The sequence below is a fragment of the Pleurodeles waltl genome, chromosome 3_2 (assembly GCF_031143425.1).
Source record: "Pleurodeles waltl isolate 20211129_DDA chromosome 3_2, aPleWal1.hap1.20221129, whole genome shotgun sequence".
NCBI lineage: Eukaryota > Metazoa > Chordata > Amphibia > Caudata > Salamandridae > Pleurodeles > Pleurodeles waltl.
In genome coordinates, this window is record NC_090441.1 from 95,631,433 (window position 1) to 95,650,359 (window position 18,927).

Sequence of the window (18,927 nt, forward strand, 5' to 3'; positions counted from 1 at the left end):
TTGTGTGACCTTGGTGGGATATTTGGAGGAGTGTGCATCAATTCTAGGCAACAGCCATTGCAGATAATTGATAGCACCCAATTGTCTGTGGTAGTATTTTGCCAATTTGTGTGGAACTGTTGTAGTCTTCCCCCCACAGGAGAGGTGTGGAGCGGAAGGGAATGAGAGAAGTCACTGTTTTGGGTGCTGTGGAGGTTGCTTAGAGGCCTTAAATTTTCCTCTATTTCTGGGGTACTGTCTTCTATATGTGCCCCTAAAACCACCCCATTGGTATTGCGGTTGGTAGGTTGGCTTTGCTTGTGTTGTGGATGCCTCAGCTGTCTGTGGTCTGAACCCACCTCAAAACTGAGGTTTTCTAAAGGACCCCCTGTATGGTGCAGATTAGAGTGCGCCCATTGCTTTTGCTGTGTCAGAATCCTTTCTTAATTTTTCTATGGCTGTGTCAACTTCTGGCCCAAAAAGATGTTTTTTATCGAATGGCATATTTAACACAGCCTGCTGTATTTCTGGTTTGAATCCAGAAGATCTGAGCCATGCATGCCTGCATATTGTGATTGCAGTACTGACACTTCTAGCAGCGGTATCTGCTGCATCTGGGGCAGATCGTATCTGATTGTTAGTAATGGCTTGCCCTTCTTCTACTACTTGTTATGCCCCTTTTTTTGGTGTTCTTTGGGGAGATGCTGGATTATGTCTTGCATCTCGTCCCAATGGGCTCTGTCATAGCGAGCTAATAGTGCTTGTGAGTTGGCTATCCTCCACTGATTTGCTGCCTGGGATGCAACTCTTTTCCCTGCAGCATCGAATTTCCTGCTCTCTATCAGGTGGGGGCGCATCTCCTGATGACTGACTGCTCTTTTCCTGGCAGCGCTAACTACCACAGAATGTGGAGGTTCCTGATGGGTGATGTAATCAGGGTCGGAGGGTGCAGGTTTATATTTTTTCTCTATCCTGGGTGTTATTATAAGTGCCTTCACAGGTTCACTAAATATCTGATCTGCGTGTTTTACCATGCCTGGGGGCATGGGAAAGGAAGACATTGATATTTAGAGTGTGTTGAAGATAGGGTGTTAAATAAGAAATCCTCTTCTAGGGGGTCTGTATGCATGGTGACACCATGATATGCTGCAGCCCTAGCTATAACTTGGTTGTAGAAATTGCTATCCTCAGGTGGTGATGGTTTAGAGGGATAGCTGTCTGGATCATTACTAGGAATGGGATCTGGATCATAAAGGTCCCATGGATCCCCATTGTCTTGTTGTGAGTCATAAGAGTGAGTGGATGACTGCACTGGTGTAGGACTAGAAGGAGGAGAGGTAGGTAGGTGTGGAGAATGAGGAGGGGAAGATTGAGGAGGTGGAGGTTTCTCCTCCTGCTTTGGCACTTTTCCTGGAGGCTGTGTAGTATCCAATTCCTCCAGAAAGGCTAGCTTCCTTTTTGTTTTCAAAGGAGGTGCTGTTTGAATTCTCCCAGTTTCCTTATGGATGTGGATTCTGGACTGCCTTTCATCCATAACTTCAAGTACTGGTTGTACTTCAAATTGCTCTTCAGAGGTTTTGTGGCTTTCTTTAAGTCTTTTTGAAAGTCCATGTTGCTCTGTATGAGCTGGCCTTTTCGGCTCCGAAGCATGCTTTTTTGGGATTGAAAAAGGTTATGCGGACAAAGGTTTCATCTCTGAAAGTGGTTTTCTAATTTTCAACTCCGAGAAATGGTTTTTACTGGAATCGGACACAGAGCTTTTTGCTGCTTCAGATGTTTTCGGAGGCATGGCCTTTTTTGGTGCTGAACTGGTAAGTTGGTCACCGCTAGCCATTTTTCAGGCCGAGCCATGGCCTTCCCGCAGTGGGGTGCCCAAGGCCTTGTGTTTTTTCTTTTGTGAGGGTACAGGGGCAGGCGTACTCATGTGTTGTCCTGCCGTGACCTGTCTGTCTTCTTCTGATTCCTGTTTGGATTCAAAATCTCGAACTGAGACCGCTGTTTGCATCAGTTCTTCTTCCTCTATGTCGAGATGTTTACTGCTTCTCGACGCCATTTGAGTCTTCGTGCCCTCCTGTCTCGAAGAGTCTTTTTCGATCGAAAGGATCAACAGGCCTCACAATTTTCTTCCCTATGATCCGGGGAAAGGCAAAGGTTGCAAACCAGATGCTGGTCTGTATACGGGTATTTTGCGTGGCACCGAGGACCGAATCGGAATGGAGTCCGATCCATGAGGCTTCCACGCGGTCGGCCTGAATAGGCCCGAGTTGGGTGCGCACGCACCCCGAAGGGCGAACAAAGTTGTTTTCCCGACGGTATTGCGGTCGGGATGGAAGATATAAACCCGATCACGACAATACCGACGAAAAGAGAGTTTTACAGAGTTTTCCGAATCGAAATCTTGGAGCGAGAGGAAACACGTCCGAGCCAGACGGCGGAAAGAAAACAACCTAACAATGGAGTCGATGCCCATGTTGCAATGGAACCTAAGAGGAGGAGTCACTCGATCTTGTGACTCGAAAACACTTCTTCGAAGAAAAACAACTTGTAACACTACGAGCCCAACACTAGATGGCAGGATAATGCACAGCATGAGTATCTGCAGCTATACATGCCATTGAACAAACCCATATATATATATATATATATATATATATATATATATATATATATATATATATCCCCTACTGGCATTCGTCAATAGGTAGTTACAGTTAGGTCCATGTTTCTGGCAGTAGGTTTTATTTACATATATATCCTATTGCTAACAGCCAGTAAGTAGTTATAGTTGTAGTAGTTGTGTGGGTAAAACATCTACCTAACTATAACGTCCCTGTAAGCTGTTTTTTTTTTTTTTTAGTGAAAAAAGAAAAACATATATATATATATATATATATATATATATATATATATATATATATATATATATATATATATAATAATGACTAAAAACAAGAGTCAATATCATTTGTACTGTGATGAGTCATAAGTGAGTCAAACCAGAGAGTTATTTGTGTGTGGCAGTGACAATTGGAGCAAGTAGGAAATAGTCAGACTGAATGAGATAAAAAGATAATTACAGGGAACCGCCACACTGACAAACTTCACAGAAATTAATCACCCAGGATTAGCAGTTCTAGAATTGCCTGGGGAGAACACCCACATGTCATCAAAGCATCCGCCATTGATAATTGGTATAGTTAGTCATGATTGTCACAGGTTATAATGTATTTACATAAAAAGGGAAAACTGACAAAACAAGGTTTTCCGATCTAACTTAGCTGCAAACAAATTGCAACTTGGCATGTTTACTCCTGTCTGAGTTCAATGGGTGTGTGAAATATCAAATGCTGGGGAGCCTGCAAGGTAGTAAAACCTTATCTTTGGGACCTCCTACTTTACATTAACTTTCAGTAAGATACAGCATATGCAAACAGTCTAAACACCTTAGCAGTATTAGAGGCTACACCAGGATTAAACATGGTCAAGGACAGGTGATCGGTAAGCAATCTGCAACTAGACATTGTCTCTACCAGATAATTTGTCATTTGATAGAGACTTCTAGTTGCGAATTCCTGACCTTAGAATAGATACCCATGCAATACCATCCCCGGAGATGAGTCCGCAAACCAAGATTATACTAGGAAGTCCTGCAGGACTGAACAAGCAATGTACCCATCCCTTTGGACCTTGTTTGGTGAATGTGTGCAATGACACCCACGTTGCTGCCTGGCAGATGTCCAGGGCTGGAACTCTGCATGCGAACGCAGTGGTTGCAGATGTTGCTCTGATGGAGTGGGCACACAAACTCTCCGGGGGTTGCTTCTTAGCCAATGCGTAGCACATTTTAATGCAAAGAACAACCCATATGGAAATGGTCCTATTCTGCACTGCCCGACCTTTCTTCGCACTCACATAACCCACAAAGAGTTGATCATCCACCCGGAAGTCTTTGGTATGATCAAGATAGAACGCCAACGCTCTTTTTAGGTCCATGCGGAGGAGACTCTCCTCTACCTTAGAAGGATGTGTCTGTGCATAAAAAGTAGGCAAGCTGAGGGATTGGCCTACATGAAAGGGTGTGACCACTTTTGGTTTAAAAAAAAAAAAAAAAGCCCTGGTAAGAAGCACCACCTTGTCAGGATGAATGGAAATGAAGAGTGGCTTTGATGAAAGGGCTGGCAGCTCACTCACCCTGCGGGCAGAAGTGATGGCAGTAAAGAAGGCTGTTTTTAGAGTAGGAAGCCTAAGTGGACACTTTTAAAATGGTTCGAAAGAAGCACACATCAGAAAAATATGAACTACGTTAAAATCCCATTGGGGCCCTATGGACGGTGAAGGAGGAAACATATGGGTAAGACCCCTCAGGAATCTACCAACAATAGATTTTTTTTTTTAAAAGGGGGGTTGGTCAGGTAATCACAGGAAAGCAGAGATGGCAGACAAGTAAGCCTTGAGGGTGCCCAAAGCAGAGACCTGCTGGGCTAGAAAAAGAACAAACAAGAGGACCTCTAAAAGAGGGGCAGAGAGGGGGTCAACAGACTTTTCTGTACACAGTGCCATAAATGTGTTCAAACGACGACGTACACCGTTTTGGTGGAGGAACACCTGGCTACCAAGATAACCTTACAGACTTCGGACAGAAGGTCCAAGTTGTCAACTGCCACCGCTAAATCTCGATGCAAGAAGGCAGAGAATGGACAGGTTCAGGAGGATAACGGTCCCCTACTGCTGCAACTGCTCATCTCAAAGAGGCAGTCTGACTGGAGGATTGAGGGCCATGCTTAAGAGCTTGGGATCCCAGACTCTTTGTGCCCAGTCTGGAGTCACAAGAATTACTTGGGTCCGGTCGTTCTTAATCTTCTTGAGAACTCTGGCCAGAAGTGGTGTTGGAGGAAAGGAGGCCTGAGTTCCGCTTGAGGCGAAAAGCATCGCAGAGCGAGTACCGCCTTGGAAACTCCAATGCACAAAATAGCTGACATTGCGCGTTCTCTGCACAGGTGAACAGATCTAAACAAGGCTCTCCCCACTGCTGAAAGAGACCATGCGCCACCTCCAGATGGAGACGGCATTCGTGATCAACTAGGCACTAATAGCTGAATTTGTTCAAAGGGCCTGCCAGATGTTGAACCACCAGGGATATGTCCTGATGTTCCAGCCATGGCCAGAGGCCCAGAACCTCCTGACAAAGGGTCCATGAATCCAAGCCACCCTGCTTGTTGCAGTACCAAATGGCAGTGGTGTTGTCAGTGAATACCTACACCACCTTCATATGGAAAGGGGGAAAGAATGCTTTCAAGGCTGGCCTGTTCGCCCTGAGCTCCAAAAGATTGAGAGGGAGGCCAGACTCCGTCGGAGACCAGAAGCCTCTGACCAAAGCCTCTCCAATGTGAATGCCCATCCCATGAGAGACGCATCTGTCACAACTGTCAGATCTAGTTGGGAGAGGGATCTGCCTCTGACCCAATCAAATCCCAGTTCAAAAGTCACCAATGCAGATCTTGCGCACTTCCCTTTGGGATCTGGGCAATGTTGAAGAGATTCCCCTGATGCTGTGCCCAAGGAAACTTCAGGTCTCACTGCAGAACCGACATATGCCATCTGCCATGTGTCTCCAGCAGGATGCAGGAAGCCCAGCAGCTTCAGAGTCATTCTCACTGAAATCAAAGATAGAGGTTGAAATATTGATATCATAGCCTGAATATCCTGGACTCGCAGCTCGGGAGGATAGGTTTGAAACTGCACTGTGTCCAGAACAGCTCTGATGAAAAGGAGCATCTGAGAGGGAGTCAGGTGTGATTCTGGCACATTTATAGTGAACCCCAACGAATGCAGGAGGTCCGCCGTAGTCTCGAGGTGGGAGATGACAACTTGGGGCAAGCCTGCCTTCAACAGCCAGTTGTCGAGGTAGGGGAAGACTGAGACTCCTGACATGTGCAATGACCTACAACCACCGCCATCACTTTCGTGAACACCCAAGGGGCGCTGGTGAGGCCAAAGGGCAGCACAGTAACCTGAAAATGCTTGTGGCCTACTGTGAAACGCACGTAATGTCTGTGGGCAGGCAGCACGGTAATAAGGGAAAATGCATGCTGCAAGTCCAACGCTACCATCCAGTCTCCTGGGTCCAGGGCTGATAGAACCTGAGCGCCAGAATGAGCATTCTGAACTTCTCCTTAATTGAGGAAGAGATTGAGGGACCAGAGGTCTAGGATAAGTAGAGGCCCTTGTCCTTTTTGAGCACCGGAAAGTAGAGGGAATAACAACCATGACCTACTTCTGGCACACTGACCCTCTATATGGCTCCCTTGGCCAAGAGAGCCATAACCTCCTTGTGGAGAAGTGCGAGGTGAGCCTCCGTCATCTGATCGTAACAAGGTGGCATGGATGGAGGGGCAGTGTCAAAGGGGAAGGAGTAGCCCCTTTAAACTATTTGCAAAACTCACCTGTCCGACGTAATGGATGCCCAGTGGGGGAGGTGATGGCGAATCCTATCTCCAACTGCTCCCTGATGGGGAAATGCCAGATTAGGAAGGTTTAGAGGCTGCAGCGTAAGGGGTGTTGGAGTAGGCAGACTGACCCCCCCCCGATCTACGAGCACATTGAATCCCACCTCCCCAGCCACGCAGAGGCTGGGCAGCATGCTGGAGACTGTAGGGAAAGAAGCGTGGTTGGAGCCAATTTTGTAGCCATGAAAAGGGGCGAAAAGCAGACTGAAGGGTGGGGGTGACAGGAAGCTGTGAGGCCCACAACTGAGCCGTAGACCGGGACTTCTTAAAGCGCTCGGGCGACAAATCTGCTTTGCTGCCAAAGAGATGAATGCCATCAAAGGGCATGTCCATGAGTGCGGCTTGGACTCCCCCCAAAAAGCCAGACGTCCTCAACCATGCATGGCACCTCAAGGCCACTGTCGATGCAACCGATCTAACTAGTGACCACGTCTTATTGTGAATTTCGGTGCGTCTCTGCTGTCAGCAACAAATTGAGATTGGCCCGGCCTCCGCCGAGACCTGTGGCAGCACCTGCGCAACCGGGTCCCACAAAGTTTGGGAGTACCGGCCCAAAAGGCATGTGGTGTTCACGGATCTCAATGCCATGCTGAAGGAAGAAAACATCTTCTCAAGCTGATCCAGTCTTTTGGATTCCATATCTGGGGTGCGGAAGGAAATGCACCTAGGGATATAGAAGCCTGGATAACCAAGCTCTCAGAGGGTGGGGTGTTGGGTCAGGAACACTGGGTCATTAGGCACCAGGCGAATGTCCCATCAACAGGTGTCACAATGCTGGGTTTGGACCAAGTCCCCAGCAGGACATCAGTGAGGGCTGCATTAAAGGCCAAAAGTGGTTCTGAAGAAGAAGCCCCAGGCTGAAGCACTTCAGTCAGAAAGTTGGTGCTCACGGCCACCGAAGGCAGCTTGAGGCCCAGGACCTCAGCTGCTTTCCTCACCGCCACTGAATAAGATGCTCTCTCCTCCATAGCCACGGTAGGGGGAGATAGCATTCCAGTGTCAAGGAAAGTGTCCAGACACCTGGTTTCACCCAGGTCCTGTGCCCGGTTCCATCACAGGGTCATCAAGCTGGTATTCTAAAGTGTCCAGAGACCCCTCCATACTCTCACAGTACCCGTAAGAATAAGGATCAAGATCCAACCTGGGAAGCAAGGTCCCCATCTGAATCGGCATTGAGCAATGCAGGTCCGGCTCCGTGTCGGAGTTGGGATTGAGTATGGGATCTATGCTGACCGCGGGTCTGTGCGGCATTGAGAGCCTCAATATCTCCACTGCTGTCAGAGAAGGTCACGGTGGCATGATCAACACCTGTGCGGATCTGGAAACGGACCCTGGGTGCCATTCAGAGCTGAGGCCGAAGCTGCTGGCGCAGAACCAGAGGGGGCCTCTGCCGCGACAACAGTCCTTTTCCAGCGTCACACCATCTGACCAATGGGGTGAAGTCGAAGAACGCTTGCTCTTCTCGGACTTCTTCTTGTGCTTACCTGAACGTCCTGAAGATTTCAAGTTGGACGACAAAGAGTGTGGGCTCCGCGAGTGGTCTTGGGACCTTGACCGAGAACGGGAGGGATGCAGAGCTGAGCGCCAGACCACAAGTAGCTTTAGGAAGTGCTCCCCCCAAAGCCTTCAGGTTCCTGGCCCGGCACTGGGAGCAAGACTTCGGGTCGTGGTCACGCACCAAAGACATACGAGGTGCAGATCAGTCACTGACTTAATCCAGTGACAGGAGTCGCATGGTTTGAATCTGGTCTTCCGTGATGACATCTTGACGCACACCAGAATGTCAAAAAAGCTTTGACAAAATTCAAAAAGTCAAGTCAAAAAGTGATTGTCGGGGTAACTCTTCTTTGGATCTGCGTGTAGGCCGATGCTGAAACAAAAGAACTGGTGTCAGCGTGCCGGGGTGGCACCTATATGGGACACGCAACATCATATCCGCCGAACACGATGCTGGCGCCGGACTCGACATCGATAAGACACCACCTAATGGCGCGCAGGTGTACTGTTAGAGAAAAATTTCCAGATCCAGACTAACATCTGGAGGAAATCCTACGGTAAAGAATCTGCAACTAGAAGTCTCTGATATTTTATTCACATTCCACTTTAATCTCCGTAGCATTACTTTCAAAACTAAAAGAAGGGTATTACTAAATTTTTTTTTTTGCCTAAGATATGTAAACAGACAAGGTGAGGTACCTCGCATGATCCTGGTGTGCTAAATGGTAAAGCAGCCTGTATTGCTCATGCTGCGCTCCCTTAGTCGACCTTTTTCACGACCAAATAACCTAAAACACTGACAGCTAGCACCATTTCCATCCTACTCAATTACCTGAGTGAGCCACCTCTCTTTCCTCACACCCGCAGGATCTTTTTTGTCTTCTTCCACATCTACCTTTGGTACATCTTCTAGATCTACAACCTCATGGACAAGGCGTACTTACCCTTCTATCACAGACGCAACCATTAGGAAGCTAGGGAAAGCTTCATATCCTCCAGTGCATAAGCACATGATCACAGCAGACAAGTCAGAGCTGACGTGCCACTCCTTTCTTCAGACATACAGCAGAGAGATGTGCTTTACATCCATGAGCTAGTCTCAGCAGATGATGGAATCATTTACATACTGCATATCAGGAAGCAGGACGGTCCTACTCAAAACAATCAAGGACAGGCTTCGAGAATGAGATCCTTTGACAAACATGATGTCAACCACTTTTGATGCAAGAATCTGAGGGCTGGGGGAGTTGTTGGCAACCTTCAAATGGTAAGGAAACCAGAATCTTTTTGGAGACCTGAGAGATATCTGAATCACTGGACATCCCTATTTATTCTGCCACTTTCAAATTAGTTGCGGGAAGCACAGGGAAACGTATGCAAAAACTGGCCACATTAGCTCTTCAGACAGGCAGCTCCAAATCAGTTGCCGAACAAGACGAAAATCAGCTCCACTTTAAAATTTACTTCAGACGTAAAGAAATGTAGTCTCTACCAGTCTCGCAAGCTAACAAGCACTGGTAAAGACAACAGGCTGGCCTTCTTTTGGAAACTACATCAATTTTGTTTCCTTTTTAGGTCGAGCGTAAGCGTACGACCTCTTGTATATTTTTAAGTACACTTCTTCTGTGGGCGTCCAGCTATTTCATTTGTTAATTTCAGTGCCATTTAAAAATCCTTGCTTGCTACTTTGTCACTCATGCCTCTTTGTCCCGCCTTCTTCTGTGTGGGAGCAGGGACGAACTATGCTGTATAATTACACTTTGTCCTGTTTATCTGGTCTGCAGGGGACTTTTTTATTTTATTTATTTTTTTACTTTTTTTCCTGCTTCTGTTCAGGGACGCTTCCCTTTTCATTTGCAGAGCATTTTTCATTTGAGCTTTGCTGTAAACAAGGCTATAAATCAGGCTGTTATCTTGGTCACATTTGGTCTTTGTGGGCTCTCTGCACCCTCTCTAACTCTCTCATTTGCCTGCCTCTGGCCCTTCCTTGGCTTGGATTTTCTTTACCAAGTGTGCCTTCCTGTGTATTGAGAGCAAAGGTCAGAGGATCAATTGTAAAGCCTAGGCACCCAGCTCTACCAGGGCTCCGCAACCCTTATAGGCAGTGCCCACTTCTGCCCATACTGGGATCCCGCTCGCAGCTCCATCAGTGCACCTCAGTTCACACACTCCAAGCCCTCAGCCGTACCAGTTCCAGGAAACCCACACATGCTGTTTGCCAGAGCACCTCAGTTCTTGCAGTCCGTACACTTCGATGCTCCAACACTGGGACCTTGGGCACAGTTCCATCAGTGCACCACAGTTCACACACTCCAATCCCTCATCCGTGCCAGTAACCCCACACACACTATCTGCTAGAGAACCAAAGTTCTTGCAGTCAGTACACTCTGCTGTTCCAGTACTGGGATAATGGAACCTTGAGTGCTGTTCCATCAGTCACAGCAGTTCACACACTCCATGCCCTCAGCCGGGCCAGTGCCAGGAACCCCACCACACACGCTGTCTGCCAGAGCACCTCAGTTCTTGCAGTCAGTACACACTGCTGCTCCAGTACTGGGACCTTGGGCGCAGCTCCATCAGTGCACCGCAGTTCACACACTCCAAGCTGTCAGCTGTGCCAGCAACCCCACACACACACACCGTCTGCCAGAGCACCTCAGTTCTTGCAGTCAGTACACTCTGCTGCTCCAGTACTGGGACCTCGGGCGCAGCTCCATCAGTGCATCGCAGTTCACACACTCCATGCCCTCAGCCGTGCCAGTGCTAGGAACCCCACCACACACGCTGTCTTGCCAGAGCACCTCAGTTCTTGCAGTCAGTACACACTGCTGCTCCAGTACTGGGACCATGGGCGCAGCTCCATCAGTGCACCGCAGTTCACACACTCCAAGCCCTCAACTGTGCCAGCAACCCCACACACACCGTCTGCCAGAGCACCTAAGTTCTTGCAGTCAGTACACTCTGCTGCTCCAGTACCGGGACCTCGGGTGCAGCTCCATCACTGCATCACAGTTCACACACTCCACGCCCTCAGCTGTGCCAGTGCCAGGAACACAACACACGCTGTCTGCCAGAGCACCTCAGTTCTTGCAGTCAGTACACTCTGATGCTCCAGTATTGGGACCTCGAGCACAGTTACTTCAGTGCACCTCAGTTCTACCCTGGCGGAGTCACTTCCTTTCCTAACCTGAGACACCGCTCACATACAGCTCCATTCTAATATTCAGTCCCACTGCCAAGCCAATACTGGACCAAAACACAGCTCAGCCAGTGCATCGCAAGTCAAACATCCAACACCACTGTTGATGGGAACCACCACAGCTCAGCCAGAATCCATAAATTTCAACATTCAGTGCACATTTCTTCTCAGTACTAAGGCTCTCACGCACCCTTCAGGACTCCTCATTTCTGTGGTTCAGAGGCAATGCCACTCCCATAATGGGCCCCACTCGCAGCTTCACCAGGGCACCTCCAGGCTAACACTCAGCAACACTGGCACGCCTATTCTAGGTTCCACACATAGCTCCATTAACATACCTCACTTCTGACCTTGTGTGCCCGTTACTATTCCAGTGCTGCAGCAAACATACAACTTTGTCAGTGCACCTCAACCCTAACCTGCAGCGCCCCATTATTCCAAATCCGGAATTACATGGCGCTCCGTTTCTAATTCCTCACCCGCTGCCTTTCTTTTATTCCAGCACTGGGCCGGGACACATCTCTGTCTATACCCCCAATTCTGAAATTAAGTGCTCCAATATTGCTGTACTGGAGTTTACATACAATTCTGCTAATGCACCTCCTGCTGTTCCGCAGTGCCCCCTGCTGTTCCACACACTGACTTCTGTTTGAGGATGTGGGGGAGCCAATTAAATATATTCTTAGCTGCCATCTTTATTTGGGAGGGTCTTTCACCTATCTTACTCTGTTCTTTCCTTTACTCTGTTTACTCTCAATGTTTTCTTTCTCCCCTACTTTTGTCTTTCCACCTCTTAAAATCCACATGTTAACAGTTTTGCTCTTTCTTTCAAATGTTTATTTCTACTCCTCCCCTCCTTTTATTTTTTAAATTTCCCTCTCCCTTTTGCTACCTCCTCTTTCAAACTCGAAAAAACTTGGTTTATTTCTTTCCTCTCTTTTTTCTTCAACAGGCGTTCATTCTTTCACTATTTATTTCTCTTCCCTTCATTTTTCTTTGTCTTTTTTATTTGCTCTTTCCTTTGACTCAGTATGCGTCCTTTCACTTTAAAAAAAAATCTTTCTTTCTTCCTTTCTCTGGTGTTTTTCTTATCTTTATCTGTCAATTCACGTTTTACTATAAATCCCTCTTTTTCCCATCTGTTAATTGTTGGGACCTGAAGTGTCAAAGTGGTTTCCCATTCTGTGTCTGTGGGAAATGTGTCAGTACATACATGCCCTGGTTCTTTTGCTGCTTGTTTCACCATCTTTTATTTTTCCTCTGTTGGTCGTTTTACTTTTCACACTTCTTTCATTATTTTTTCTTTTTTATCTTTCGCTCGCGTCCTTCCTTTTTTTCTTTTGTCTCACACGTTTGCTTTATATCTTCTCTTAGTTGTGTTTCATTTTCTCCTCTTTCCCTGCTTTGTTTTATTTGCAACACCTTCTCTTTTTTCTTTTTGTCTGCTGTATCCCTTTCGCTTCTCTTTTTTGTGCCCCATCCACTTTCTCCCTGAGACCTAGTTATCAATGGAGCAACAGGTGCAGTGGTGCCGGGGTACAGAGACATATTGACATCACTCAACTCTAATTACTGCAGTATTCCCTACCAAAATTGCAGTCAACCATTTTCCTTTCTTATTCCGGGGCCCATGACAACGCCACTTGTCCTCTCCATCATCACTCCAGACTCCTCCAATCCGTCCCAAATGATATTCTTGTTATGGCGTTTTGAGCTTTACACTCTAATGCCAAACGGTTATTTTTGATAAAGGTTTATATGAGATTGTATGTGTTTTAAGATAGAGGAAGAAGGTAAATGGAAGTGTTTTAGTTAAATCCTGGGCCACTGGAATTATATGGCAGGGAAAGACAAAATTATGAGGCAGGGTTGGCCAATTTATGTGGCAAGAAAAGTCCAGTTATAAATTTACAATGCCAATAGCTCTAACTCAACTTTAATTCAAGAAAATCTAAGACCTATTGCATAGCAATTGCTTGTTTTTTTGCAAGCATATGCTGCAAAAAAAATAATAATAATCACTGCATATAATCTTACCATTTCATTTTATAACAGGCATAAAACCCTTTACATATTCAATGCAGATTGAAGGAAAATATGATTAAAGAAATATTCCATTGGCTTTGAACTACTGTAATAAGGCTAGGAGAATTCGAGGAGATCTTCAATGAGCAATGCCAGTACCACCTCCCTCAAATTTCTAATCCCTAAAAAAGGCTAGATTGCTGGAGTAGGGAAAAGTAATTTACCATTCGTCATGGCCGCAGGGGTTAACCAAGTTCCTAAAATTCTGAAGGTTTTTCTGAAAAAGGATGCTACCCCTCAACCCTGAAAGGGCTGCTCCTTCACCAGCAACCTAGAACCACAGAGCTCTTTTTGGGACACTTTTTTGAATGCTTGAGTAAGGTTAGTCTTAAACTGTATAAAACTACTCCATAAAAAATTGGATAAAAGGTTGGATAAAAGGTTGGATTAAGTGTATTTTCAAGGCGAGGAAATGTCTGAACATCCTCATATTTCCAGGCAGAGAGAGAGAGAGAAGGGCTTTCTTCACCGAGAAAAACATCCCCCAGGTGGAGACAAAATGATATAAACGTATTCAACTGTACATTTTCCTACAAACCGTCTGCTAGAGGAGTATTCCTAGAAATCCATGGAAAACAGAGAATTTCAGGAATACTAAACCCACAGACTTGAACACTTTATCACTATTTTTCGGTCTTTGTCTCTCAGCACGTGGGTATTTGCATGATGCAATTACATCGGCGTCAGTTTCCGTCATACACTCTATGCAGATAGAAGAAAATCTATCAAATTTCAGGGATCGGATTTAAAAAAAAAAAAGGACAGCGGTAACTTAACTTGACATTCTTCTTCTGGTACAAAGAACTTCCAAATATAAACTCACAAAAATAACTAATTTTCGTTATTAAAAGGAAAATGTGGTAGAAAAAAGAATATACTTGTAAGAAACCGGAGGTAATTACACTCTTAGGAACACTATATTTGTCTGTTTCACACGACCACAAATTCGCAAGTAAGAAGCTTGGCTGAAACAACAATCCCTGCAGGGAAAGGAAAAAGTCAACAGTTTTGCCAATTTTCCTTACTGTTGCAGTCCCTCTTGAACTTTCATATATTATACAAAGGCCTTTCGTTTTCAGAGGAGAAGTGGTTTTGGATTTTTTTTAGTGTAGATCCAATATCTGGCAGAAGCCTTCGCTATGTGCAAAAACGATCCAGAGTTTAGAGCTCCCTGGCAGGACTCCAGCTATGGGTTTGGGTGCAACCACGTCCTCCTCCTCACACCAACGCCGAGGGGTCCGACTGGATTAATGGGGACCCCCACTTGGGTTTATTAAAACTGGCAAAGGACTGCACAGTGGGAAAAATACACGTTTCATTCAGGGCGCTGTACAAATGATGGTAAAAATTTGCATTGCGAGTTCAGTTAAGTACAGGGTCTCCATATTCATTCGGTCACTTGAACTGTTTTCGATTTCTTTTTCTTTGATTTGCCTGATTTTGCAGTTTCTGCACTGTTGTTAGTCTCAGACTTCAGTTTTCCCTTCTTTGAAGATGGGCTGTGTTCTGCTGGAGTCTCCTGTGCACTTTGACTCGCTTTCCTCTTCCGGTTCTTCTTTTTCTTCTTTGCCCCCTGAGGTTCGCCTTCTTTGCTCGGCTGCTTGGTGACCACCCCGTTCTGTCCCTCTGAAACCACCTTCTTGCGGTTCTTGCGTTTCTTAGTTTCTGGCAGGTTGCCCTTCTTTTTCTTCGGTGCGCCTTCACTGGACGGGGTATCTGTGGGCGGTGGCTTTTTCTTCTCTTTCTTGGGTCTCCTACAATCAAAGGAAAACAAGCAAGACTCCATTACAACTAGGAAGATGTTATGGATTAGAGTTTGTTTCATAAATAGAATCAGTGTTAAGAACTAACTTTACACTATGGAAACCCCCACCACTCCTACTAACCGAGCCTCTCCAGGCACTTTGTAAGATGGAACAAGGCCCTTTGAGGCATCCCAGAAAGCAAGGGTTGTGACCCAGTGATGGCACAGGCTAGGACCACTGTACACTTTCACTGACAATGCACTCTCCCCAGAACTGTACAAACTAAAAGAAGTCACAGGGAGGGGGTGCTTTGGGCTGCAAAGGTAAAGAGAGAGGCAGTGGCTGTCAAAAGAGCCAGGATTTTTAGGTCTCTTAAAGGCAGATACATCCTTAAAGGCAGACACTAAGAATTCTGAGCTAGTAGGTGGCAACGGAAATTTAAGAAATCCACCTACATGGCTGATTTCAACAGTCTTTCATCAGTACTGTATCCTGGGGAGAAGCTAAACTGGGTGTTGTCATGACAGAAGAAGGCATTTCTAATCTCTGAAGTAACAGGTTACTGCATTTTGTTCTAATGAACAGCCTTATGTACAACTTATTTTTCATATGCTGGTTATAGCAATCTACAGTCTCTCCCAATCTAAGGACTACCTCAGATGATTGGGAAATAGGCAGTGCTCCTTTACACAGGATATTACAGATAAATTAATGTTTGCTGTGTTGATTATGCATTTTCGACAAAAGTACTAAATACCAATGCCCTTCTCTGTCTTGCCTTACTCACACTGAACATTTTAATGAGCTGGGAAGCTTATGCCTGGTCATTGCTAGAGTGTTTCCGCAACTGCAATAACAGCGCTCTTCTGCTATACCCATATCCATCTCTCCAGGTCCTTCTTTCTTCCCAGCTTCACCACAGCTGGCTCTGGTGTAGTGCATGGAGACATGTGAATATTTATTCTGCTTCCAGGTCCCCATGTCCCAGCCTGGGACAGTGAAACAGCAGCCAGGGAGCGCAGCACATAACCCACCAAGCTTCAGGGCCACAAGAGAAGAAACTTACGTGAATCCGAGTAGCTTCATGACGTGCCAGTAGGTATCATCGAGGCGGACGGACTTCTCGAACCCTTCGTGCTGGCTCAGCACCTGCAGCACCGGGTGCAGCTCTTCCAGGGCAACGTCCAGTGCCTGAGGGGTAATGAAGAGCAATAAGTGAGGGCAAATACACACCAGCCTCGCAAACCATCCGCTCCAAGGTCTGGTCATGACTGCATCTGTTCACTTCATGCAGACCGGCTACAAAACATGCAAAGGGGTGGACACTTCCACCACAGGGCTGCTTTTGAGTGACAGCTAAAATACAAGCGCAACTTGCTCACTGAACTGAGATCCTGGTAGTCGGCTAATCACACTTCTTTTTTGTTTGGGCAGTTTTTTTAAATACCTACTACATGAAAACCGGCCAGATACGACTTTTGTGAGCTTAAAACTACAACATGTTCCTGAGGCCAGGCTACTCACAGAGCACACAGCTCATGAGCGCTGGGTAGAGGTGCAACTCCTTGTTCCTCCTGATACACAACACAGCAGGGCACCACACTGCAGCACTTCTGCTGTGCTGCCACACATCTCTTGCTCTGAAGATGTGTGGGTACACTGCTGACTTTTAACGGGGGCCTGAGTGGGGACCCTCTCCTCACCAGTAAGGTCCAGGGGCGATGCCTAACCAAACTTTGATGAGGAGGGCAGCCATTCGCCATGTGTGCTCCTCTTGCTAAAGTATCTATGGGCCCTTCCCACCACATCCAATCACGCCCAGCGCTGTGGTGATGTGTAGTCGTCACCTCCACTCCCATCGGCAGCTGTAGGCTGTTCAACAATGGGACCCTGGAGGGGCTACGGAGATTCCATGGGCATTAATTAGGTTTTACCAGGAGTAAACATTAAGTAAACAGATCTCAAAGTCATGTACACTTTCTATAATTCCACTCTTACACCTTCAAGGGGCCGTGATGCCACTTTCGCTATCCCCGGCATTTTGTTGAACTGATGCCCAGGGGATGCCCTCATTCGCAAGGGACGCTGACCACGTACATGTGGTAACATCCCTTCAGTCAAAGCGGCAACAGGGCATCTCCAGGCACATTCCACGTTACTTAGTAATTTCAGCACGAATACTCATCTGTGTATCAAGCACTAACAATATTTGAATTTTCGCAGTTTCATCCATTTTTTGATACATTTTATTAAATCATAACACTACTTCCACGGACAATGACAAGGATTCATCAAAATGGCAGACCGATCACCCTTTTAACCCTGATGATATCAGACTGTCGACCTCTTGCACCACTATTTGCACCACAGCCGCCTCCTTCAGGTGCTGAGCAACTAAAGGAATTAAATGCACCTGAAACTTTCAAAAGGCTCCTTGGATCCTATTTACTTTCCCATCTGCTGCTTTCATGAACCCTTGAGAGCTGGGGTAGCAAGGACAAGACCAAGGGTACCCAAGAGCAACACCAGCTAGCCCTGAATGACTGCCATGATGGGTTCTTTCTGTATATTGGGCAAATGATTTAAGTCACAGAGATGGTCAATTATTTGCAGTTTTCAGCTTCCATTTAGTACATCATTGTATTTAGTTAAGCAGAAATAATTTGTTCTTCCACCATCTGTATATCTTTAGTTCTTTTCTCCTCCCTCTATGTTCTTGTTTAAATAAGGTTCTCCCTAGCTCTCTTCATTAACTATCTGTTTATATTTTTCTACCTTGCTTATAATTGTTTGGCTTACATGGACCAAAAGTGGAGCGTCAAGATGTTACATGTTATTGGGGGTGTGAAGTAACAATGTTGAATTGGCAAAGTCGGGCCTCGGCAAAAGCGAGCAAGTTATATAGAAATCTGAAAATGTACAAATAAATAAATTTGCAAAACAACATTTCTGAAAATGTATTAAGTATAAAGGTAAAAAAAATCCCAAATATATACAATCATAAACTGGATGGTTTGCGAAAAACAAAAATAATGCAGGAAAGTAAAAGGAAACTGCCAGCTACCACTGGTGTTTACATGAAATTCAGAGATATCTAAAGTTCGTTGCAGGAATCTTGACTCTAGAGAAATTGATCGTGGATTGTGATCTTCTGTATTTTGGGACCAGCCTCACAGCGGCTTCCGTGTGTACGAGCAGCCACTTACTATGGGGGCAGTGCTGGCCCAACAAGGTACCAAAGATGGCTGATGGACAGTGTGAAAATATGGAATTACCCCTGCTCGTCCTCAGAGTATAAATGCAGAGTGAGGTATGGAAGGCATGGGGGACGATAAGCGATAGGGATGGATGACTGAGAGGTGCCAGTTGCCCCCCAACCCCCAGCCTCCTCTTAGGCTTCTCGCTAGAAGGTGTGATTTTCAAATAATGAAAAGGCATGTTTTTTTAGGGTAACATTTTTAGTAAACTCGTTCAATCACAACTACAACTCACCATCTCTATTATGACACTTAAGACTAAACAATACCAGTCAACATTACAGCCCACATATTCAAGAGTTTTGCTGACGTGGACTACGTGAACGATGCAACAAGAAAAAGGAGACTGCATAACTAAAGTCTGGTCCTCTCTGGTGGTCTACAAATATTGGATTGAGATCACCACTACCCTGCTCAGAAGTAATAAGTTTGCAGCCCTTTATGCTCAACCATGGACGTTGAAGTGCCCAAGCACACATCATCACTTCTTGTTCTAGCATTAATTTTTTAAGTGATTGTTACAGAATGACAAGATAAGAATTCCGCTTCAAGAACAGCACAGATGAGAAATTACACACACCCCACACACACATCCACTTCTTATCTTAGCCATTCTTAAAAAAAATAAAGTGGGATTTTATTTAAGATTCCACACTTGG

The 18,927-nt window shown here is 45.9% G+C and overlaps 1 protein-coding gene across 1 annotated transcript in view; it reads right to left on the bottom strand.

Moving 5' to 3' along the window:
• Window positions 1-13,101: 13,101 nt before the first annotated feature.
• The window catches only part of MYBBP1A (MYB binding protein 1a), a 647,917-nt gene continuing 642,091 nt past the window's right edge, over window positions 13,102-18,927 (bottom strand). The window contains exons 26-27 of the mRNA XM_069226890.1: window positions 16,078-16,202; window positions 13,102-15,020 (exon numbers count right to left, since the gene is read on the bottom strand). Of these exons, the coding sequence (XP_069082991.1) occupies window positions 14,654-15,020; window positions 16,078-16,202 (492 nt within the window). The 3' untranslated portion in view covers window positions 13,102-14,653. The remainder of the gene's footprint in view (window positions 15,021-16,077; window positions 16,203-18,927) is intronic.